Source organism: Equus caballus, chromosome X (genome assembly GCF_041296265.1).
Source record: "Equus caballus isolate H_3958 breed thoroughbred chromosome X, TB-T2T, whole genome shotgun sequence".
Lineage (NCBI taxonomy): Eukaryota > Metazoa > Chordata > Mammalia > Perissodactyla > Equidae > Equus > Equus caballus.
Genome location: NC_091715.1, coordinates 13,480,088 through 13,505,724, shown reverse-complemented (window position 1 = coordinate 13,505,724; position 25,637 = coordinate 13,480,088). Strand labels below are relative to the sequence as shown.

The window sequence follows — 25,637 nt, the reverse complement described above, 5'->3', positions numbered from 1 at the left end:
CCACTATTCATTTTTATTTTGTAATATAAACATAACAAAATAAAAATCATAGAATTAATTATAAGAAATAAAAATCTTATTTACAAGAGATGCTACAATAATAATAATAATAAACCATAGGAAGAGATATCCTAATCACATGGAACAGAAAAAACAGGAAAAAAATGTCACCAAGGGTATCATATTATCCATATTCAATATTTAATTGAGTATGCTTGAAATTTACCTTTTAAAATAGTGCTATAAAAGTATACCTTTATTTGAATAAGGTATACTTTTCTAAAAGATTCTTTTATTGACTCTTGTTAGTTTTTATTCATAATTTCAACCTTAATAATTTTTTTAAAAATAGCAAAATATTACATTTTAGCTATAAGACCTGAACATATATGCCTAAATCCATAAGGTCAAACCTTCACAGTCAAGAATAGAGATTTAAAAAGTAATACCACCTGGCTTGCTGAACATAAAAGAAGTACACCCCATTTCAAAACCTCTACAAGTTACAACATTGACAATTTCTAAGGAAGCTGGTTGAAGGCCGGCTTCTATTTCATCTCCTTATAGTTAGCACCCGACAGAATGTTAACCGTTAACAGTTTTATACCACACCTATTTCTTGTTGGACTCTTCTGGGGATACCCGAGATGGTTTTCCTCCTCCTCAGTTTTCGTCTCCGCTGTAGTACGGATTGTGAATGAACAAGAGAGCAGCGTATACTAGCCTCTCTGTCAAAACCAACTCCTGCAACCCACAAATAGGTCTCATTAGCCTTTAGAAATGGCAAACAAATTTTCATTTGCTTGGAACACAGTGATATTTATTGATTGGAAGTAAAGGAAGAGTTTGGATTAAGCCTGTGAACAAATATAAGGGAGCCCTTATTCAGCTCTTATTTAAATTATGCTGCAGTACATTAAGCTTTACTTCTAAATGCAGCTCTCCACGGCAGCTTACACTGCCAAAAGTAACAAGCAAAGAAGGAAAATCAAAAGAAAGAGGAGAGAAAAATAACATCAAAGAATCCCTGTCACACAGAAATGGCTCCTTAAGGACTTCCAACCTTTAGTTACTACTATTTACCGGTCTACTTCTGGGCTCTCTGAAGCTGATATCTTTGCATAGTAGATCCGTAGCCAAGATGTTAATCTGAATTAGTTCAGCTAACATATCCTTACCCATTTCTTCATTAAAAGCATCTTTGTGAGTTTTTTCCCCCTCTACCCACTATGCCCAAACCCTCCACACACACATACACACGCTTGCTGTGAGGAAAAAGCCTAGAGATTTGTTTTTTAAATCATCATGTAACTCTGTCTACTTTCTAAATTGGACATTTTTTGGTTTAGTGCCAGTGTCTTATCAATATAAAATAAAAATACAAGATAGTTTCCAGCTCTGCACTTAAGTGGATCTACCTTCTGTATCACCTCTAAATAAAGCTGGAATCCCCAGTCTTTATGTGTGTCTGTTTGCTTTTGTACATACAGGGGGCAAACCATGATGCTTGTTAGTTTCTCCCCATAATTACGTTATTGACCCGCTACATGCAACCCGATCAAAACTAGAACATTGCGGGAGGAGGTGAGGAACTCAAATTCCTTTCTGGCACAGGCACGCACCATGGATTTTTCAGAGCGAGCTTTGCCTCAGAAAGCCATGATTAAAAAAGAGCTTTGGAAGCTGGTTGCCTCATCATTTATCCTGATTATTAAGCATGGGGCAGGATGGCATGTTAAACCTTGGTTCAGCTATATAATGAAGCAGTTTGAGTTCTGCTTAGCATCACAGTGACAACAGTTGCTAGAACTCACTTTGAAAAATCTATATGAGATACTACATGATGAATAATTACAAAATTATCGGAGAATTTGTACTAATGGAATTTTCCTTTCTTAGTTCCAACCAAAAATTAAAATCCTTCACTCTAGTCGTAATAATCATGGCATACAGACACTATGTGTTATATGGACATAATTAACAACTTTCTCATTAAAGCTCTTGAAATCAACGTATAATCTAGGCTTTAATCTGAGTCCCTGAAATAAAGCAGAAGGAAAGATCTTCCCTTTTCCTGAATCACAAGACCCATAATCAAAGAACTAAATTTGAAAACAAGATTTTACTTACAGTGCCATGAAGAAAGCAGGTGCTGCTAATAATCAGATGTTCCAAGAACTGAAAGTTAGTTTAAGGGATGCCAAAATGATCCATTTTGACAGCTGAACTCCCCTAATCCATCCCATTTAGATTACGTAGATCAGATAAAGTGCACATCCTTAGAACAATTTATCCTACAAGTTGAATAGGTCATCAGGAAAATTAACTCCCTGCTCACAATCAGCAGATCAACCAGCACTCCTTTTCTTCAGGAAGGAAATAATATCTATCCCAGATACCTCATCATCATTTGCTGCCACTTTATGTGAGCAAAATTTGAGTGGGGTTAATAATAGCTGTGTCCAAAATGCATCTCAAGCGACATGCAATCTTTGGTCACATGGTCCCAGGATGAAAATCAGTCATGATATGGCCATTTTGAAATTTCCAATATATAAATAAGTTAAAATATAACTATTAGAGATGTTTAAAGAAAGCCCAATGGATAGATCATTTAATTTGTATCTTTGAAAGTTAGAATATTTTATAACATTGTTTTACTTACAACTAAGATTACCAGATCCAATTCTGGAATTTACAATTGCTCCCAATAAAGTTTTCAAGAAAAGTCTGGAAAGGCTTGCATTCAATCTAGACTAATATTCAAACTCTCAGTACATAGGAGGAGGAAAACAGAGAGTGAACGGAAGACAGTCTTGCTGGGTTGAGAGTAGAATTCAGACTTTATCTATGAATCCATATATTTTTAGGTCAAAAATTCCTAAAATCAATGCGGAAGTCTAAGCAATCTTTTAAACAAGCCTACCTTCATCCAAGGAAGCATGAAAACAGATTTTATAGTTGGTCTACAGGATCATTACTTGCGGTTTTAGAAACCTGGGGTTTGCTGTTTCCTTTCTTGCAGTGCCTCGCATCATTATCATATGATTAATCACTGCCGCTTTCTCCATTATTTCAGTCAGCCATGGCCAAAGAGCTATTTGGTGACTTTTTTTTCAAAAAGAAAATGTCCATCATTTACATAACAAGTGGCCCAGCAGAACATATGCAAATTGATGTTCAAAACCTGACAAAAGCATATTGAGCATCATCTGGTTGTATTCCGATGAAAAAAGTATTACTTGCTTACAAATTGGTGTTCTTAACTGGTATGCCCAGCAGCACAGGTTTTAAACATATTTAATAGACAGAATACTCTGACCCAACTGCCCCTAAGAAAAGAACAGAACAATACCGGTGACATTGATGGGAATAATGCAAGAAGAAATCACTTGAGCATCTTGTTTCATCTTCTCCTCTGGCGTCGGGAGAGGTAGTGCTTTGCTCCAGTTGGTCTGCTTGTCCAGTGTCGAGGGGATATTGTGTACTGGGTTTTTCGGCCTCTGCCCTAACATGACATCTGTATCTTCATCCTCTGGGGGATGGGACTGCAAATGAAGTACATTCAGACTCAGCCATCATGGTTACACATAAGCACAGATATGAGGAATTTTATAGTTTAGTTAAGAAAAATGAAGTCAGAAATAAGCTTTTAGGTCAAAGGAAGAATTCCTAGAAATAGTTAGTAGGCACAACTCATTGAAAGTTATAATTTCAATAGTCAAGCGACAGAAAAGGGGAAAAAAATGGGCTAAGTAAACAAGCTTTTAAGGTCAAGTGGAATTAAGAGGAGAGACAAGGTAGCCAGAAATCCTCAAACTTAAAACTGAAGAAAAATGTGAGTCTCCAACCCAATGAAAGGTAGATCCACTTTCTGGATCTCCGTCTCGCCATAAATTCCTACTGAAAGTCTTGAGAGCTCTAGATGACTAGGAACAAAGGGAGAAGATGATTTAGATGCCTATGAAAAGGTTCGGCAAACATGCCAGAAAATCTGGAGTCAGGAGAGATTCCAGAACATATCACCTCAAGGACACGCCAACCTAATCTGAGAGGCCAGATTAAAACACAGGAGTCAATTTTACTGCAGGATTACGGTGTTTGTGAATAACGCTTTAAAAATGCAGTTTCGTCAACACTGTATGCACATGGAAAAGCAAAAGTGAAGAATCTGCCCCCACCAACTCTAGTGAAAAATACAAATGCTGTTACTGGGGAGAAAGATTCAAGTGGGCTTCTTTTTCAAATTCAGAAGAGTAAAACAGTCCTGGTTTATTTTCTTTCAGCTTTGCAGTATGAAGCTTTTCTTCCAGCTATGGAGAGGTCTTGACTTCTATATGACCTTTGAAAATTCTCCATCCAAACCTTTGATAGATATTAATATTTTCTAATTTTCATTTCAGAGCTGGGATCCTGGCCCAGATTATTAAAAAGTCTCCATCCCAATTTTGATTTCACGGTTGGGTTTCTAAACCAGATTACTAAAAGACCCAGTTTTTACCACTGAATCTACTTTTATTTCGTTCCATAGTTTGGAGGAAGGTAGGTGTTTGTATATAATAAATATTTTTTCCTCTTATTTCAGTTAAGTTTTAATAATAATTCTATCCTAAAATCAGGATCATTTAAAAAATTTTCTCATCCTCACATTTGGAAGCATCATGCCCTGTTGACTCAGAGGATTTCACATATTGTCAAATGAACTGTTCTCAAGTCCCCTTAAAGAGAAGATTCCAGAACCACTTGTTTAAACTAACCCCCAGCATTTTCTTACCTTGTCAGAGGTATCTGCAAAGCCCCCCAAACACCCAACAGGATATGATTCCCCCCCTTGAGAAAAATGTGTTCGCTATGAACGTTTTAGTAAAACATTGCAAACTTCTTTCTCTCTTCAGCTTTTGTGCAGATTCCCAGCGAAGTGAATAGCTCAAATAAAGTTGGAGCACAAAAGACTTTGTTTCCTAGGTAACTTCCAAAAAGAAAAAAAAGTTTGGTGCATGCAAAAAGAGAGACAGAAAGCGAGGGAGAGAGAGAGAGCAAGAGCCAGAGAGAAACCCCCACCACCAGAGCCACATTTTGTAGGCGATTCCTTCCTTGAATAACAATGGACTGGAAACAAAGAAAGAATAGTGACCTGACTACAGGCTCTGACCAGGAGCCAAAGGCACTTTTTATTTAATGGTGACAGGGACAATTGGCTGCCAGAGAATCCTTTTGTCCTGTTCCCTTTTTGTTTTTTGATTTGAGAAGCTGAACCTTTACAGTTCTGATAAATATAGGGCAAGTTGGAATTTCTTTCCTCCTAACTACAAAGTCCAGGAGCGGCATTAGGTGATGCCCATCTTGAAGAGAGCTTTAAATGCAATTTGGGGGGCGGGGGAAGTAAGTGGGGAAAAAAGCCAATGGCATGGATGTCTACATTATATTTTATTTAATTCAAGTTAGGAAAATACCATTCTTTAAGTTGATTTAAAAGGAAACAGTTAGTTAGAAACAACAGAGTTTGCCATAAAGTTAAAAGAGAGAAGGAAGTGAAAGTGTCTGGGGAGATGGGATAGGGCTGTGACGGAATGTTCTCGGAACCAGTACCTTTCTACTCCATGGGGTCATGTGGCAACACTCAGTGGGGGAGGGCGAACGGGTGCTGTTAAACTATGAATATAAAATGCAAAAAAAGAAAAAATTAAAAACATGCACACAACACACAGTATACCCTGGTTAAGCCACATCTGTGATATTAATGAATGAATATACTGGGATAACTCCTTCCTTCCTTCTTTCCTTCCAAATGCGTCTTTATTTTATGAGAAGTAGCATAAATACAGTTGTGCCGCATAGTAATGTTTCAGTCAATGACGGACCGCATATACAAGAGTGGTCCCATAAGATTAGTACCATACAGCCTAGGTGTGTAGTATCCCCATTGTTAAGCAGCACGTGACTGTAGTGGTTAAGAGGACAGACTCTGGAGCTAGGCTGTCTGGGTTCAAATCCTGGTTCTACCACTTATTTGCTGTGTGACCAGGGGCAATTATTCAACCTCTCTAAGTTCAGTTTCCTTATCTCTAAAATAGGGAGAAAATGGTATATACCCTGCAGGGCTGTTTTGAGGATTAAATGAGTAAATATACGTAATAGACTCAGAAGAATCCTGGCACTTAATATGCTCTACATGTTGGTGTCAACTACTACTACTACTACTACTGCTATTATTATTATCCTTACCTTGTAGCTGGGAAATACCTGTGAAATTGTCTTTCCAATTTGTAACTTTCTATCTTTTAGATACCAATCCCATTTGCTAATTTGGGAAAGATTGAATTATTTTCTTTCCTTAGAGTGAGTTTATTTCCCAGTGAACTACTTGGAAGAAAATTTCCTGTGTATAATTTCCTCCTTTGGACTGCTCAAAATTTGCCTCTTCTTTATATTCAGACTATATTTGAAGACAGGGCCGGTTTCACGGACGTGTGACCTGTGCAGTCATAGAGGTCCCCGCATTTAGAAGGACTCCACGCTTGGTTTAATGCTGTCACTGTCTTGACATTCTTAGTTTTTCAGTAAGGGGCCCTGCATTTTCATTTGGCACTGGGCCCCACAAATTATGTAGCCAGTCCTGTCTGGAGAATAATCTGGTAACTAGAATCTCCTTTTCAGGATCTACTGAGAAGGATATTGAAACTCTTTTAAACTCTAAACCGTGTCAGCCTGGGATTCAATTAGGCCTCTATTACAGCTTTCCATGTAGCATTGCTTTAATGTAACATGAATTATGGCTGGATGTCTCTTTTTCACCTATTAGATTATGAATTTCTAGAGGTCAGGAGCCATATTTAACTTTCCTTTCAGTGTTCCATGGTGCCAGCAAAATGCCTCCGCACTGTAAGAGCTCAGCAAATTGTTTGTGCACTTGAATGATACCAGCTCTGTGTGCATTAACAGTGACAGGAAACCCAAATAAAGCAAGGGTCCTGCTCAAGATCTCAAGAGGAAGCAGACACCACAGAATCCCAGGGTATTTACCATCTTAGTGCCAATAGGTGAAAACATATAGAGGAAACCACAAGCAACACTTGGAGGCTCAGTACTGATGTATGCTGATTCTAGTTATTCTTCAGCCAATGACAGACAGGCATTTAGGGGGGAGCACTCAAGGTCTAATTCTATCCTAAGTTTCTAAATTTTGACTAACAAGGTTGCTCATTAATTTTTAAGCAAAGCAAATGCCATCTCCTCAGACTCAGTTAACTTTGATCTAGATCTTATTTAAGACAAATGATTTTGTAGTGTCTTTGGCTCCCTCGCTGAAATTGATCATTTTAATAGATGTGGTGTATGTGGCCTGAGTTCACGCACTAACCTGGCTGTCTCGTAAGAATCAGTCACAGATAGTGATGTGCAGGTCTCAAGTATGACACAGGGCTGCGCAAAATAGAAAACTCAGGGAAGCGGGAGGCAAAACCTACGTGGAAAAGGAACCTGTTTCCAAGAAACCAGACTTTGGTGTCTCATGAAAGGATTTCAAAAAATTACACAGCAGGAAGCTGCAGGGCAGAAAACCTATTAATGATATTAATATTAATATATTAATTTTGGTAGTTTGTCTTAAATCTCCTAAGTTATCTCTCCTATTGAATACTTTTTCCAGGAGTGAGGGATGAGTTGTTTTTCTTTTCATCTGTTTGATAACCACCCCTGTCCCATTAAACAAGCATGAGTTAACACCTGGAAATAACTAAGGATGGCAAATCCAGAGAGGGAGCTCAGACCATTCAGTTCTGGTCACCATAATTAAGTCAAAGTCTCCATGGGCTACACTCCACAGAAGAGTCCTTCTCAGCTAATCGGCATCTCCACTATTTTGATAGTAGCTCCTACCTCCAACTTATGAGGGCTGGAACTAGGTACTCTTGAGCTTGTATGTAGAAGGGTTGTGTTCTTTGGTTCTACCACCTAGACACAAGCACACAAGTCCCTGCAGATGATCCATTGATTTAGAGTATTTAAGTTCATAATGTTGTTCAAATGGGCTATGGTTTTATTTCTGCCATGAATTAGTAACTGCCTTAGTGTAGTGTTTTAAAGCATCCTCTTTCCTGAGTGTTTGGTCCAAGGAACTAAAATCATTTTGATTATTTCTGATTAGATTTTTATATGATGAATGTAATAATCAGTTCATAGAATTTTTTTTTTCTAAATTATCTAAGAAATAAAACTTCAAGAGAACTCCTCCCTCAGGGCATCTCTGCATGACCCAGCATGCCACTCCTTAACAGGTATAGATAGATAAGGTTAGGAAAAGCTACATGCTAGTGAAGCTTGTATGAACTAAATTATTCTTTAAAGGCTCTATTTAAATGAATCCTATTGCTTATTCAGAGTACAGCTTATAAGGACAGGAGCCATTTTTTGTTCATAACTCTATTCCTACTGCCTCAGTAATACTTGATAAATATTTGTTGTCCTGCTACCATCCCCCCATAGGCCTGGCATAAGCAAACAAAAATCCTCTCTAAAGAAATAATATCAAGTTATTTTCACATATAATTTTTCAGTACAACATCCAGCACAAAGTCAAAGCTAACAAGGCAAGGAAGATACAGGACAGCATGAGAAAGAAGCATCCAAAACAACAGACGATAGAAGCAGACCCATAGGGACTCCTGCTTTTGGAATTATCGCTCCATGCAGGAGTACAGTGAACAACCTTGACTTCCCCAGAATAAGTGTGTGGGAAGACTGTGAGACCACTTGTTCATTCATTCAAGGGCATTTCTTTGATGAGGTCAAAATCAGCCCCAGTGGAAACAAATTGTCAGATTAAAAATAATATCTCCCTCATGAGTTCGCTATATAATTCTTTTGACTTTTCTATACTTTTGAAATTATTCATAATAAAGTGTTGGAGAAAAATGCAAAAAAAAATTTTCTCCTTCCTTTTCTAGTCTCCCATTCTGGCCCTCCTACCACTGATTTTGAAAGGCTTCAGACTCCAAGTCATACCATTTTAAAATCAGCTACCACCAGTCATGCCCATCTTGTCCCTGATAAAAGATGCTTCTTGGATGCTTTCACTCTATTTCTGTCCCTGCTGGCCCCATCACTTATACCCCCAAATCCTTTCCCTAGTTTCCCATGAAACTGCTTCAATAAAAGCTAGAGTTATACTTATGACTAGTGTTCAGAACAAGAAATAACAGACATTATACTCAAAAGCAGTCAAAGAAATTTCTTTGGTGAATAATGAAGGAATATTTTCTAAACCCTAATCTTTCTTGTGGGGTGTGTGTGAGAAAAGTTCATTTCTTCACTTTTGTGGCTATGAACAAGCATTTCTCTAAAGATCTCAAGATTTTCCCCAACCTTTCTCTTACTGCCAAAATAAAAAAAATAATCCCTCCATTCCATATTTTACTTTCTTTCTGATTTTATTTTATATGCTGATGGGGGCTTATTTTGCTTCAAAACTTTCCAAAAGACATCTGTTAAAATGTTGTGGGTATTCCAGCAGGAAATGTTTTGAAAAATTGGCTTTGGTTTGTGATCTAACTGATACCACATGGCATTTATAGAAGTCGACTTTCAGAGCTGATTTATTGCTATCATGCTGTCTTAAACATGAGAAATATTTACTAGAGAATGGATGTGGTGGTACATCTGAATACAGGAATAAAACCTTAGAGTGAAGACGTCATGTCCATTGCAAGCCACACTGGCTTCCTAGTGAGGTGATCTGGGCTCTTATTCTCATTCTGCCCTGGGGCTTGTTTGTCCTTTGATCAAGTCCCTGCATTTCTGAACATATTATGGCCTATCTGTGAGATGGAGGGTACCTTGTCTGCCTCAAATTTTTTCTTCACTGGAGTGTGTGTAAGTGTTGTCCATAAATATGAAGTGCTTTGACCTTTCTGGAAGGCTTAAAGGAGTCCAGCAATACCTTCTTCACATACCACTCTTGCTGCTACAATTACAGAGTGCTTTTATTACGTTGAGATGGTCCTGAAGTCTCCTACTGGCTGGCACTATGCTCTTATCTTCCAAACATGTTTAATAACATCATTTTTAACTCATACCATGCTGCTCCCTTTCTTCTCTCCTCAACTCCAACTTTCACCAAAGTAAACAACCATGGGAAAACAGAATGATGAGGTACGTACGAGTTTAGGACACATCTTATGCTTTCTCTGTCCTAAGCCTTTCTTCCCTTTCCTGGTTTATCCTTTGTCACCACTCTCTCCCAGGCAGCCAGGGCCTCCATGCTCCCCCAGAGCCTGAATGCAGCATCCCCGAGTGCCCAAACCCTTCACACTGCTCTCTCAGCCAGCTGTACAGCTAGCAGGAAGCCTGCAGCACTCACATGAATGTGCTGAGAACTCCTAGTGATAAATCCAAAGGAATAAATCTCTGTAGCAGAATTCTAGACCATGGTTGGTAGGCCAGGAGGGAGAGATTTGGTGACAGGTACCTACTGGGTTCTTCTCCTTCTTTGAACCACTTTATGTATTAATATCTATTTAAAACAACAAAGTACATAAATATTCAGACTGGGAAAAATAGCCTTATCATTGATAAGTCTGATTTTCCAAATCATACCCATATTTCTCTTGCCTGACAGATATTGCCACCACCACTTCCTCAGTTCTCCCGAGCACTTTGCAAAAGAAAATCTACAAAAGGCCAATAAGCACATGCAGAGGCGCTCAACATCATTTCTCCTCAGGAAAATTCAAATGAAAAACACGGTGATATACTACTATATACTAGAGGGGCTGAAATTCAAAAGTTGAATAATACCAAGTGTTGACAAAGATGTGGTGCAACTAGAACTCTTATAAATTGCTGGTGGGAGTGTAAAATGGTTTAGCCACTTTAGAGATTGACAGGATCTAATAAACTTAAACATATGTCTACCCTTTAATTCCTTCTTAGGTGTATGGAGGTAAGAAAAATGAGTACGTCCACAAAAAACCTTGCACAGAAATATTTATAAATATTTTTATATATAGCAGCTTTATTCATAAAAGCTCCCCCAAAAATCCCACAAATAGAAACAACTCAAATAGCTACCAACAGCAGAATGGATGAAGAAATCATGGACAACTGTATTCATACAATGGAATACTACACAGTAATAAAAAAAGAACACACTATTGATACATGCAACATCTACCCTAACACAGTATGTGGAGCAAAAGAAGCCAGACGCAAAAGTGTAAGTGCTTGTCCCCTTTTGAATCCCATCTTGTTGATAGATTGATAGATGTTTTGGGTATAAGATCAGCCCCTAGTGAGCAGAGCTTGAATGGCAATGGCAATGGCAATGGTGCAGTTTTACCCAAAAAGAGGCTTTCTGATAGACAGCGTGGAACTGCAAAGAATCACCTTCCTTTTGATCTCAGCTGGGACTGAACGAAAATTCTTAGGGTGATAGAATGCACAATGATTTTATGTATTTTAAAGTTCAGGAACACTTTGTTTAATGGTGTTCTGTTAATGAAGCGATTTAAATGTGCAGAGCATAACAAAATTATATTTTGAGGCATGTGTGGAAATTAGTTGCCACGTGAATGGAAAAGAGGGCTCCAGGGAGGCCAGGGTGGCGGGGGGAGAACACTTCCTGCTTCTGCTCACTTGTTTATTCACAGGAATTGCTCTGGACTGTCAAGAAAAACACAAAACACGGCCCACTGGACCATGATCACTGTGATGTTGATGCCAGCGAGTATCTTATTCATCCCCTGTGGCCAGCTTTGCCAATTAGTGGGGTCACTGCCAAGGGCCATTCAGCTCATCAATCCTCAAAGGTTGCTAGTACCAAATAAAAGACATGAGTGGGGAAAAGGCAGGCCAGGCTTTGAAGTGCAGGGAAGAAGGAGGCTTTGAACTCCTTGCGCAAACAGCATAAATACCCTCACCCCATTCAGAGGAGCTGGCAGTGTGAGTCCCAGGATAGCCCAGAGGTGTGGGGAGAATTCCTCCCTCACCCTCCGCGCCTTGACCTCAGCTGGGGGTTCAGAGGCTTGCAGTAACTGAAGAGATGCTGCACGTTCGGTCTCACTCCAAGTGATGCTCTTCCCTCGTAACTCAGGTCAGATGTGGCAAAGGCTCAGTAGCGTCATGCTTGACCTTACCGCAGCAAAGTTTTTAAAAATTTAAAAAGATAAGACCTTCTCACACATAAGCCATGCACATTCTGCCTTTCTCTTTTTTTCTGTTTTTTCCTTTTTTTTTTTTGATTTTTAAAAAATTTTTTCCTTCTTCTCCCCAAAGTCCCCTGGTACATAGTTGTATATTCTTCATTGTGGGTCCTTATAGTTGTGGCATGTGGGATGCTGCCTCAGCATGGTTTGATGAGCAGTGCCATGTCCGCGCCCAGGATTCGAACCAACGAAACACTGGACTGCCTGCAGCAGAGCGCGCAAACTTAACCACTTGGCCACGGGGCCAGCCCCTGTTTTTTCCTTTTTTAAATTGACTCTTTTTTTTGAGTATAGCTCTATGAATGTTATCACATGCATAGACTCATGTAACCCTACCACAGTCAGGACTCAGAACATTTCCATTTCCCCCCAAAGTCCCCCATGCTATCCCTTTATAGTCAAAGTCTCCCCCAACTCCTAGCCCCTGGAAACTACTAATCTGTTCTCCATGACTATAGTTTTGTCTTTTTGAAAGTGTCATATAAATGGAATCATACCTTTTGAGACTGGCTTCTTTCACTCAGCATAATGCCTTGAGATCCATCCAAGTTGTTGTATGTATCAGTAATTCGTTCCTTTCGATTGTGAGTAGTATTCCATTGTCTGCTTATACTTTGAACAATGAAATGTCTCAGACATGCAAGAGAATGTCAACCTGAGAATATTCTGTAATGATGTGTACAGACAAGTAATTTTATTGGCTGCTCCACAGCCAGGCTAATGTTTTAAAAAGAAAGAAAGAATTCCAAAACTAAAATCTCCAACAAGGACTTTTCTCTATTTCTCACAGTATTTAATATAAACCAGACTCACTGGCTAATGCTTTCATTAGCTATTGTGCTGGCTATTACGCTATTGTCTGTCAGCTCCAAATCTATTCTTCCATACTCTGCTCTGTGATATTGGGACTCTGCAAACAACATTTCTTCCTCGCCAGCTGCTCCCTGTTAGGTTCTGCCCTAGGAATGTCAGCTGCTTTCTGCAGTCACTATCTCTGTATCACCTCAGTTTCCCATTTTCCATGTCAGTCTCAAAAGACTGTCCCTACATTGAATTCTCTCTGTTAAAATAACTGGTGTGGTTTCTGTTTTCATGATTGGACCCTCACTGATAAAGTATGTGGTACCAGGCTTTCACCCCTACCTTGATTGTGTCTGAGGCATCTACTTCCGGTTCCTCAGTCCAATCAGGAAAATATGAACCAGTGTGATATTCCATGCATGTGTCAAGATGATAATGATCTCTGCAGCTTATGGCAGAGAACAGGAGAGCTGACACAGTCTCAAAAGCAAACTGCTTCTGGTGACCCTTGAAAATGGGTATAATGGGAAAAAGTATCTGCTGAGGTCAATACCTGTATCATTCCACATGCTAGGTGCTGTGCTGATTTGCTCCAAGAAAAATACCATATTGGAACAGCCCCTACAATTAAAGCCACAAGCTACTTAGAGCCAGTCTCCAAGATCTGTCTACCTTCTGCAAAGACCAAACAGATGAATTAAATGGGGAGTGTGATAGATATCGCCACTACTCCTGTGATCCTACATTTGAAACTAATGTCAGGCTCTTCTCTCCCTACTGTCCCAAGAGGGAACCTCTAGAACTTAAGGAAATCAATCCTATACATGCACAGTCTGCTATCTTCATAAAGCGCTACATTTTCTGATCATGTTATTTCTGTGCTCAAAACCCTTCAAGAATTCCCTGTGCCTATGGAATCAATGCAAACTTTTTAGTCTGACATTCAAGATCCTTCAAGATCTGGTCTTTTGAAGCATTGCAGTCAAACCAAAATATTTGAATTCGTGTATACGTACTCCATTTTCTCCCGCCCCTGTGTGCTTGCTCTCGTGGTTTCTTCAGCCTGTAATCCTTTTCCTCCCAGCATTCATATCAAAATTCTTCAAGGCCTTCTCAGATGCTACCTTTACCATGAAGTTTAATCCTAACACCTGATACCATTCTAACATCACATACCAGTTAGGTATTAACACCTTATATTCAATACCATATAATTTCCTCTACTATCCACGTACTCAGGATAGCAGAGATTATGTCTCACTTATTTTTGTATCCCTCTAGTACTTATTAATAGTACATGCTCAGTTATTTTTTTTCCAAATAAAGGAATAAAAGAGAGGCCACGATGGGAGAGAGGGCATTCCAAGTGGAGACACTGTTTTGTGAATGCAGGATATTTTCTAGAGAAGCACGTGTAGTTTGGTTTGGCTGAGGTCTAGGGTCTGTGCAAAGGATTTGTGGGAAATCCATCTGAAAAGGTAAGTTACAATGAGATTGTACAGAGGCTGGAGAGTTGGGCTAAGGATTTAAATTTATTTCTTTAGGCAGAATGGAGGAATTAAAGGTTTAGGATTAGGGAAGAATTTATAAGATTCTCGTGCCAAGGTTAGAATTTTTCTTAACTGGTTTAAAGGAGCAAACTAGATGAAATAAAGGAACCTATGGTGAAGCAAGAGAGACTTAATTTGGATGGACAGAACCATTTTGAGACAGATCATAAAACAACAGAATACTTCTGAGAAAGCTTGCGAACTATGAAGATATTTTATAAAAGCAAAACAAGACCTGTCTGGACACTCTGGTATACGTAATTCTTTTATAGCAAAGGAAAGGCTTGGTCAGCGTTTCTCAGTCCCAACTCTTATAAACCAATAGAATATTGAAAGTCTCTAATGCAGACCCATGGGGACAGGGAAGGAGGGGAGAGGCTGGATAAAAGAAGACAGAGCTGGGGATGGGAGAGAGAGTGAGGCAGTGAGCAGGTCTACCCAGGGCAGGTTAATACTGTTGAAATACCCCTCCTGCCAGCTCTACTCTTTAATCCTATCTCCTGGTGTAGAACTCTATTCTCAGTCTTCTAATTCTCCTGTAAGCAGTTTAGTTTTTCTCAAAAGTTGCTTCCTCATAAGACCTATTTTTATCTTCTTGATTGAAAATGAAAGAGTAAACATGCTCATTGTTTATAGCTCTGCACTATGACCAAGAGAGTCTGGGTCCTAGTTTGAGTGATTTTCCTCCGTTTACTTCCCAATAAGGCTGTTGGAGTGTCCCCTGCCCTTCAGATGCACCTCCTTGGTAAGAGGAAAAGTATGATTTGACAGTCTTTTGTCTTAAAATCTGTGGATGCCACAGTGTGATAAGTTAGAAAATCACTATCAGGCTATTAAGTGACAAAGAATCCCTGATATTCTTTCCTGGCTAATTTTATCAAGTCTGACACAGAATATAACTGTGAGCACAATATGTTGGAATGAGTTAACCGTCAATTCTGCTGATAAGGATTCAGGCCTCAGTGTTCCTCTGGACCAGATCAACTTTTGCCACAGGGCTCCACCTCATGTCAAGCATCTTCAGCCAATACCATAGAGACCATTAGACATTCTACCCCTAGATCACTGATGAAGCTTGGTGAGGGACACTTGGTAATAATGCTGGAGTCTCTCACCACATTTGAGGAAGGATGACTTCTGTGCCTGTCTGTCTAGACATCAGAATCTAAGCAAGCACTTAGATGTCAAGGGTCCCCATGGACCTGACTGCAAGCTGAACCCAGAAATGGGAGATGTTTCAGCTCAAGTGCCAACTCTGATCGGTAGTGGCTGTGTGGACTATGTCAGAAAGAGTGCTGTAATCTATTGGAAATGCCTGCCTTAGGTGTGCACAGGGGAAGAGCAGGTAAATGTCCCAAGTATTTGCAGATCTGAGCCTGGATCAAGGGACCCAACTGATGAGAACAGATGAGCTGGACATTCCATTCAGCAGATGGTGAACTACTATGACAAACTGACTCCACACTCTGAAGTGGGAATCTGTGACACTAGGGGCCAAAGTGTCATATACTATGGCAACTTCTAATCAGATTAGATTCTCTGTGGTCTTCTAAATTTCGCTATTTAAGTAAGGAAATTCTGAACTAAGCATTTCCTGGTTGAACTTACCTTCTCCTGAAGCCATATATCTATTATAGCACCTGGGTATAAGTCCACACCCAGGAACTGTGAAATATCCATGGCTAAATGTGTATATATTTTTTAACTTTCTATTTTGAAATAACTTTGTAGTTACAGAGAAGTTGCAAAAATAGTAGAGAGAGTTCCCATATACTCTTTATCCAGCTTTTCCTAACGTTAACATCTTACATAACCCTAGTACATTTACTGAAACCAGGAAATTAACATTGATTAACACTATTAACTAATCTATTAACCTTACTTGGATTTTGCCAGTTTTCCCACTAATGTCCTTTTTCTCATCCAGGATCCAATCTAGGATCCCACGTGATCTTGACACTTTTGAAGAGTGTCAACTGGCCACTTATTTTCTAGAATTTCCCTCAAGTTTGGGGCTGTCTGATATTTTCTTTTGATTAGACTGAGGTTACACATTTTTGGTAAGAATCCACAGAAGGGTCATCTCAATGCATCATGTGGGAGGTTCATCTATAGGTGTGCCCTGTTACTGGTGATGTTAACTTTGATCACTTGGTTAAGATGGTGTTTGTCAAGTTTCTGCAGCTAAAGTTACCATTTTCTCTTTGTAATCAACAAGTATTTTGTGGGGGGAAACTTTGACACTATGCAAACATCCTATTTCTCAACATAATTTCACCCAATTAATTTTAGCATCCTTTGATGATTATTGCCTGCAAAAATTATTACTGTTGTATTTAGCTAACAGTGATTTTTAAAATTTCCATCAATACTTCTACAATTACTAATTAGAATTCTTCTGTAAGGAAGAGCTACCCCACCCCCATGAATTTATTTACCTATCCCAATTTACTTATATCAGTATTGACTCATGGATATTTATTTTATTCTCTGTGTTATAATCCATGACTATCATTATTTATTTTATTGGTCAAAGTGTCTCAGATTTGGCCATTGGGAGCTCCTTCAAACTGGCTCCTGTGCCCTTTCGCTCTAATGCTCCCTATTATTTTTTGAGCAACAAGACCTGGTCACTAGATGTGCTCAATGTTACCAGAGTGTCATTGCTTCTAAGGCCCTCTCAGATGACAGAGCCAGGAAATATATGTTTGTATACTCATATATGCACATATATACATATTTATTCTATGCCTATCCATCTGCATATACATGTATATATGTATGTATGTGTGTGTGAGAGAATATATGTATGAATTTGTATTGATTCTTTAAATTCTAATCCAACGCCACAGGATTCATTCTAGACTTTCCTTATTTCTCCATTTCCTTATGTCCTTATAACTCTTTTCTCCAACAGTGACAAACTGTCATTATCCACAGCGTATTTATTTATTTGCTCAGTCCTATTATACACATAGTTTCAGAATTTCTAACCCATTCTTTTGTGAAGAACAAATTTACCAACTAGAGTACAATATTTGTGTACAGTTCCTTTTGTCTTTAGCTTTATACTGTTGCCTCAGGTGTGATTGCTCCTGAAGGAGCTCCTGCTTGGGGATGGGGTCTCAGGCCTCGACGTTACTGCAGAAGGAAGAGCTCGAGGAAATCCAGTAGAAGACCCGCTTTTCCCACCACCAGATCAACCAGCTTTACAGCCGGTTCACCAGCCTGGACAAAGGGGAGAACAGGGCCTTCAGCTAGGAAGATTTCCAGTGAATTCCAGAACTTGTCATCAATCCACTGGGGGACCAGCTCATCAGTGCCACCTTTCCAGAGGGAGAAGACCAAGTAAACTTCCATGGAATCATAAAAACTTTGGCTCATTTCCAACCCACTGAAGATAATGCAAAGAGCAAAGATAAGACTGGACCAGAACCACTCAACAGCCAAAGCAACAAACTGTACGTTGTTTTTCAACTATGTGATTTGGATAAAGATGACAAGATCTCTTGCTGTGAGTGTTCCAGGTGCTATGCAAGATGGTTGGAGTGAATATCTCAGATGAGCAACTGAGCAGCATCACAGACAGGACCATCCAGGTGGCTGATCAGGAAGCGGATGATGCCCTATCTTTCGCAGAGTTTGTTAAGGTTTTGGAGAAGGTGGACGTAGAACAGAAAATGAGCATCTGATTTCTTGACTAAAAGGCTGAGACCAAACTGTTCCTTGCTCTCTTGTACATCTCCTTTCTCCAAAGATACTGATGCTGTTGGATGACAACCCCACGTGTGCTCCGTCAACACAAACCTGCCTTTGGTGTAAACAGGGCATTATAGAACGGCACACCCAGTCTATTTCTCTCCAGAATCCATTCGCCGGTTCTCCATTTATACATATCTCCCCCAGTTATGCTGCTGAATGCCACACATCCATCCAGTCTGAGAAAATGAGAGAACGACTCATGCTAACAACCAGCCAAGCAAGCTCTTCCACTGGGTATAGACTATAGCCATGCTGCCTTCCCTCCAGTTAGGCTTCAGCATGCTTCTTCAACTTTTTCCATACGTTCTTTGCTTCCTGCTTCTCTGCCACCCAACCTACCAGTCACTTGATCTTTCAGTGTTCCTGCTTTTTTTTTTTTTTGAGGAAGATTAGCCCTCAGCTAACATCTGCTGCCAATCTTCCTCTTTTTGCTGAGAAAGACTGGCCCTGAGCTAACATCCGTGCCCATCTTCCTCTACTTTATATGTAGGACGCCTATCACAGCATGGCTTGCCAAGCAGTGCCATGTCTGCATCCGGGATCCGAACTGGCGAACCCCGGGCCACCAAAACGGAACCTGCGAACTTAACCCCTGTGCCACTGGGCTGGCCCCTTCCTGCTTTTTATTATGCCTCAAAATCCCCTCCATTCTGCCTGGCACCCCAAGCTGTGCCTGTTAAATATATGTCTAACTTGACAAGATGATTCTGTGGTCTGGCAGTTTTTATTTACCTTCGCTCGTAAATGGCCTCTGGGATGTTGTCTCCTCAGGAACTTTTCAGGGGCCAGCACTTCTCTCAGAAGAATGTGACAATCTCTTGGTCCCCTGTACTCTGCTTTGTCATCAAAGGGCTGCTGGATGAAGATGTTCTTCTTGAAAGGTGAAAGGTGTCAAGCCAAGTCTTCTAGGTGGCTTGCCCAGGTCACTTGACCTCTGGCCTCCGATTCTCCACGTGTACAGTACCTATATGGCTACTCTTGTTAGTACAGTGTTCGTTCTTCAGAAAATAGCCAAATGCTTGCAGGTTTGCTCAGCTTTAGGGCATTGTCACCACCAGAATGGCTACTCTGACAACATGCTTGGGGACTTTCTCATGGCTTGTTGAACAAGGAGCCTGGACACCTTAGAAGCCTTCTGTATTCCCACCTCTGCAGCAATGGTTTATGCCTCAGTGTTGCATGCCCTGGGATGTTTTTCACTTCATAGTTCCAAGTAGAAAGATGAGAGGTATGGAGGTGCCTAACTTATCCTGTCCAAGAGATTTAAAGCTTGTCCTCACTATCCAGCAGGTTTTTGCATTTGGCAAATGATTAGGCTAGAAGCCACAGTCAAGTCCCAGTAGAGGTCCAAAGCATTGATTGCACTGTCACCTTACCTGTTTGGTTACACTGGCTTCCTACCTCCTCATGTAGACCACTGCTAATCTCTTAGAAACAGGGGCTCTGGCAGTGGTGGCACAACATGAGGTGGCATTAATTGCAGACCTTTTAGCAAGGTAGAGCAGCTTCTTTGCCAAAGTCAGCTTAGTTTAGACCTCATTGAATCAGGCTGTTGCCATCCTAACATCTAAGACTATTCAGTTACATAGCCGACTGTGGCTGATTTTCTCTGACTCATTGCTTGCTCGCTTGCTTGCTTCCTTGCTTAGGAAGGAAGATGTGTACACAACTCTTTACAAAGGGAATGGCTAAAGAACACCACTGCAAAGGGAAGGGAAAGGAGAGGGGAACAGAGGAGTGGCCAGGTGGGATGGCTCAAGTATAAATGAATGAGGAATTCTGTATGAAGTATCATTCTGGCTTTATGATCAAATGATGTAATATAGGAACTGTATAAAAGGGAAGAATTGTCTGATATTTATCTATTCGCTACCTCAGAGGCTCTTTGACTTGCATATTTAAAGTCCCTAAGTTTATGGCTTTTCCCTCTTTTGGCAGTATAGCAACTGTTTCAATCCATGGTTGTGCCTTATTGTTCTATTTAAAATTATATTCATCAATCCATCACTAAATATTTGTGGTTGAAACAAAAATACTTCTTTCCAGAGTGACTTAGGTTAGCTATGTTTTTTCCCTACCTCCTTCAATGTGGTTATGATATTCACTTGTAATATAGTTAGGTTTACTTGTTATTGTTTGTTTTCCATTTGGGGGTTCTCCTCACATTCTAGTTGATGTTAATTATTTATTTATTGGGGGAGGGAGGGAGGTATGTGAAACATTACCTGGGTTCTAAGAGTTAGAGCTAACAAAAAAATATACTCAGAGAAGTGTCACTCTCCCTCGACCCTACTACCTCCTTCCTATCCCCCATTCTTTCTATCCCATTCCCACCCACCCCCTGTTGGTAAGCCAATCTCATTAGTTTCTGGTTTATCCTTCCTGTACAGTCAGTTTTGCTATAATGCTGGTTTTGAAAAAGCAAATTTGTCCCAGCGTGATTGATATCTTAGAGAAGAATTTGAATTTCCTGTTTGCTTATGCACGATTTCATGCATGAGAAACTCTAGGTTTCTGTGAGCTATGTAAGAATACACAAAATGCACACACCTCAAATATCTCCGAGCTCCCTCAGTTCACCCCGTGTTAGGAGCCACACCATCCACACCTGGGGTTACAACCTTCCCTCTGGTTTCAGGTACCCCTTCTTCCACCTCTTCATAGTAACTCACAAGCTGCAGCTCTCTGATGCTCACTCCACAAGCAAACTTTAGGGCTTTTTCTAGGTAAAGTGACACATTTAGTGTATTATGTATTTCTTAATAATTTAATGTGTAAAACTGTGCTACTGTTTTTTGATTAGGTTCCTATCTTTTGTGTGTGTGCGTGTCATGGAAGGGGTTTTTTGAGTGTTGTGCCCTGTTATCCCCATACACCCTCTAGTTTTTATTGTGCAACTTTGCACAGTGTGGAGATTTTTAGGGATGCATATTTGTGTTATAGCAGAATTGACTATTTCTTTTACACAGATAAGTGGATACTTGCATATTTTCTTACACATCCTTCTTTCTAACATGAATGGTAGCATACTGTCAAGACTATTTGGGGCTTTGCCTTTTCCACTTAAGGGTGTGTCCTGGTAATCACTCCTATTAGTTTATGAAGAGCTTCCTCAATGCTTTTACAGCTGCACAGTATTCCATTGTGTGGATGTCCTGTAGTTTATTCCATCACTACATGTACATAAACCACAGAAAAAGGGCTAATATCACTAATTGATAAATAGCTCTTAAAAACATCCATCTATGTGTAGGCACCTTTGTTGTTTCCAATATCTTGTAATTGTAAACAACACTGCAATGAATAACCTTTCTGTATTATTGGAGGTGTATGTTTAGTGGATTGTTAGGGCAAAAAGTGCATATGTAGTTTTGTTAGATATCACCAAATTCCCCTCCATGTGGTTGTACCAAGTTTGCATTTCCATCAGCAATGTATGCGAGTGCCTGTTTCCCCCCAGTTTAACCAATAGAATACGTTGTGATATTCTTTAATTTTTGCCAGTCTAATAGGTGGCAAATGATATCCCAGTGTTGTTCGCATTTCTCTAATTATGAGTGAGTTTGAATAATTTTTCTGTTTAAAAAAGTTTAATAAACATTTTTATGTTTTTTCCGAATTGTCTCTTCAAGGCTTTTTTCCGCAATTTTCTACGAGGTTTTTGTTCCTTTCTTTGTCCCTCAACTTTTAAGAGGTATTTATCTATTAATGACATGAGTCCTTTTTCTGTGGTATATGTTGCACGTATTTTGGGTTGTCTTTTTACTTAGTTTATGGTGTTTGAGCGTGCGAAAATATTTGCTGTTCAAATTTATCAACTTTTCTTTATTGCCTCTGTATTTTGAGTCAGAGTTAGAAAGCCCTTTCCTAGGCTGAGGTCAAAGAATAACTCATCCCTATTTTCTTCTAGTCCTTTTATGGTTTTATTTTTTATGTTTAGGTCCCTGATCCATTTGGAGTTTAACCTTGTGTATGATGTCAGGTATGGATCTAATTAAATGACTCTCAACCAAGGACAATTTTGTCCCCCTAGTGGACATTTGGCAGTGCTGGAGACATTTTTGGTTGTCAAAGCTAGGAGGAAGGGTGCTCCTGGCATCTAGTTGGTAGAGGCCAAGGATGCTGCTAAACATTGCACAGTGTGCAGGACAGCCCCCACAGCAGAGAATTATCTGACCCCAAATGTTAATAGTGCTGAGGCTGAGAAACTGACAAAATTTTTTCCTTTACTAAGTGGCTACCCAGTTGTTCCAGCTTCATTAAATGAAATTCTATCTTTTGCCTCAGTGTTTTGAGATACACTTTTATCATCTATTATGTTTTCATATATACTCGGGTCAATTTCTAGATTTTGTCTTCTATTCTACTGGTATATTTCTCTGTTCACGTGCTAGTACCGTGCTGTTGTAACTATAAAGGTTTTAAAGATATTTTAATGTCTGATAGGGCTAGTAACCCCTTGTAGGTTTCCTTTTTCAGTGTTTTCCTGGCTGTTCTTAGATGTTCTCCCTAAGAACTTTAGTATCAATAGGTCTAACTCCATTTTCATAAAAGTTTATTAGCATTTTTATTGGGATTGTGTTAAACTTATAAATCAACTTAGAGAGAACTGTCTTGTTTATAATGCTGAATTATTCTATCCAAGAACAGGGGATGTCCTTCCATTTGAGAAAGTCTAATTTTGTGTCTTTTATGAGTGCTTCTAAGTTTTTCTCATATAGGTTTTGCATATTTCTGGTAATTAATTCCTAAGTATTTAATCTTCTTTGTTATTACTGTAGAGTTTTCTCTGCCACTAGGTCTTCTAATTGGCTATCATTTGTGCCAATGAAGGGTATTGATTTTTATGTGTTTATATCTTGCTACCTTACTGAATTCTTTTATTGTTGGAGTTAGTTTTATCATTGATTCTCCAGGATTTTCATATCATCTGCAACTAGATATAGGTTTACTTCTTTACCAGTTCTTATGTCTATAATGGAATTATTTTGTCTAATTGCATTTATTAATCTCTCTGGTATGCTAATTAGTAGCAGAGATAGTGAGCATCCTTACCTTGTTCCTGATTTTAGCAGAAATGCCTCTAGTGTTTCCCTATTAAGTAAGATATTGGCTTTAGGACTAAGGTATATATATTTTATTATGTTAAGGAAGTACCACTTAGTTCTTATTTTCTCAAGCCCAAAAGACTAGGTATTGAATTTTATTTAAAGACTTTACAGCATCTATGGAGATAATCATATGGGTTTTTTTTCCCTTGGATCTATTAATATGGTATATGATACTAATAGATTTCCTACTATTGAACTAACCTTCCATTCTTGAAATAAATCCCATTTAGTCGTGACATATTAATTTCTTAATATGGTATTGTATTCTGTTTTCTAACATTTAATTTAGTATTTTTGCATCGATAATCATAAGTGATATTGGTCTGTAGTTCCCTACTTCTCTCCCTTCCTTCCTTTCTTCTTTTTTGTTTTTGTCATGTTTATTTATCAAACCTTCATAAAAAGTTTATAAAAGAAAAAGGGAAGTTCTACTTCATTTTCAATGCTTTGAAACAATTTATAGAGCAGAGGGATTATCTAGACCTTGAAGGTTTAGTAGAATTCCTCTGGGAAACCATCTGGGCCTGAAATCATCTCCTTTGCCACCCTGATAAATTTTGATGAAAGAAGACTCCCAGATGGGCTTTAATTAGGAGATGCTCCTCGAATTTGCAGCTGATAGAGATTTTTAAGCTAAATTGGCTGGTGAGTTTCCTGTGAGTTCCCCTTAGAGAACTTTTGATATAAATCAAATGTCAAGAAACCAAGCATCCCCTCTTTCTACTTGTAGGAGCTGTGAGGCTACTGTGGAGCCATCACCAGATGACACCAGACAAATGACACTGTGCCCCTTGAAAATTTAAAATATCCCAATTCACTCTTAGGATTTCACTACAGTGCCCTGGGGTACCTCATCACACAATTTGGGAACCACAGGTATATAGCCTTCCAGCCTCTTTTCCTACACATGTGTGTATATATACTCACATATACACGCACAGATATTTTTTGAGATCATACTATACATAATTTTATATACTGTTTAAAAATCACTGATGATAAAATATACATTTTCCATATCATTAAATATTCTTCTATGACATTATTTTTGATACTGGATTCTATCCTTTGATTATATCAGAATTCACTAAACTAAATCCCCATTGTTGGACATTTAGGACATTTGTAATTATTTTTCCTATTGTAAACAGTGTTTTGATGAATATCCTGGTGAATAAGTCTTTGCATACACTCTCATTACTGCCTTGGGATAAATTCCTAGATATAGAATTGCTGGGGCTTGAATATCTTACAGTTTTGATAAATATTGGCAAGTTGCCCTCTAGAAAGGGTGCAACAACTTATACTTCCTCCAGTCTTATATGTGAGTATACGTTAGATGATTTTCATTTGAGGGTAAGAATTTTACTATAAGTGGTTATGAATATAGATTTAGATGTTCATGTATTTTAGTCACTATGCTAGACACTTTTTCATATACACACACACAATTGAATCGTATTTACACAACATTGTATTAAGTCTTCCTATCAACCTTGTAAAATTGAAGTTATTACCCCCATTTTACAGATAAAGAAACTGGGACTCAAAAATATATAACTTTTTTCAAATCACACAATCAAAAAGTTGTAGAGCTGGGACTTAAACCTAGTTAGACCCATGATCTTATCTCTATATCACTGATACCTCAGGGACTTGATTGGCTAATAATAATGATGATGATAATGATGTCTAATACATATTGAGTGCTTATTATGCCTCAGGTACTGTTTACAAGTATTAACACATTCAGTCCTTGTTTCAAAGTTATGAGGTACCCTCTACTATTATCCCTGAGACACTGAAATGGTTAACCTGTCCATGGTCACACAGCTAGTAAATGGTAGAGCTGGTATTCAAATCCAGGCAGTTTGGCTTCACAGTCCATGCCATTAATGACCAAAGTACAGTATAACCGTTTGCAGAGTTGTGGAAGATTGTATATCAGAGTCTCGCTATGAATGCTTTTTTAAAGGAAGAAAAAAATGGCTTAACTAAAGTCTCGTACATGAAAGAAGGAGAGTTGCTGTCTAAGAAAATGTCCATCCAGCAATTTAGCTGCAAATTTCCTATCCCTATCCTTGCAGCCTTTTCTCTTACAGCAACATACAGCCCTTGTAAGCTTAATGCATAGAACTGTGTTCTATTCTGAGTCAACTCCAGGTCTGAGGGTATAACTTGAATGGAAAATCTTCCAATGAACTTGGTGACCC

The 25,637-nt window shown here is 39.0% G+C and overlaps 1 protein-coding gene and 1 pseudogene across 7 annotated transcripts in view; one reads left to right on the top strand and one right to left on the bottom strand.

Moving 5' to 3' along the window:
* NHS (NHS actin remodeling regulator) overlaps nt 1–25,637 on the bottom strand; it is a 334,723-nt gene that overhangs the window by 10,666 nt on the left and 298,420 nt on the right. For 3 of the 7 annotated variants that reach the window (XM_005614020.4, XM_023634045.2, XM_070258236.1), the window contains exons 4-6: nt 5,590–5,652; nt 3,356–3,548; nt 613–744 (exon numbers count right to left, since the gene is read on the bottom strand). In XM_005614020.4, the coding sequence (XP_005614077.4) occupies nt 613–744; nt 3,356–3,548; nt 5,590–5,652 (388 nt within the window). Of the gene's footprint in view, nt 1–612; nt 745–3,355; nt 3,549–4,774; nt 4,933–5,589; nt 5,653–25,637 lie in introns of those variants that run through there. The other 4 variants (XM_023634044.2, XM_070258238.1, XM_070258237.1 and 1 more) reach the window with 2 other exon arrangements.
* On the top strand, nt 17,582–18,255 carry LOC102149672 (calcineurin B homologous protein 1 pseudogene; annotated as a pseudogene).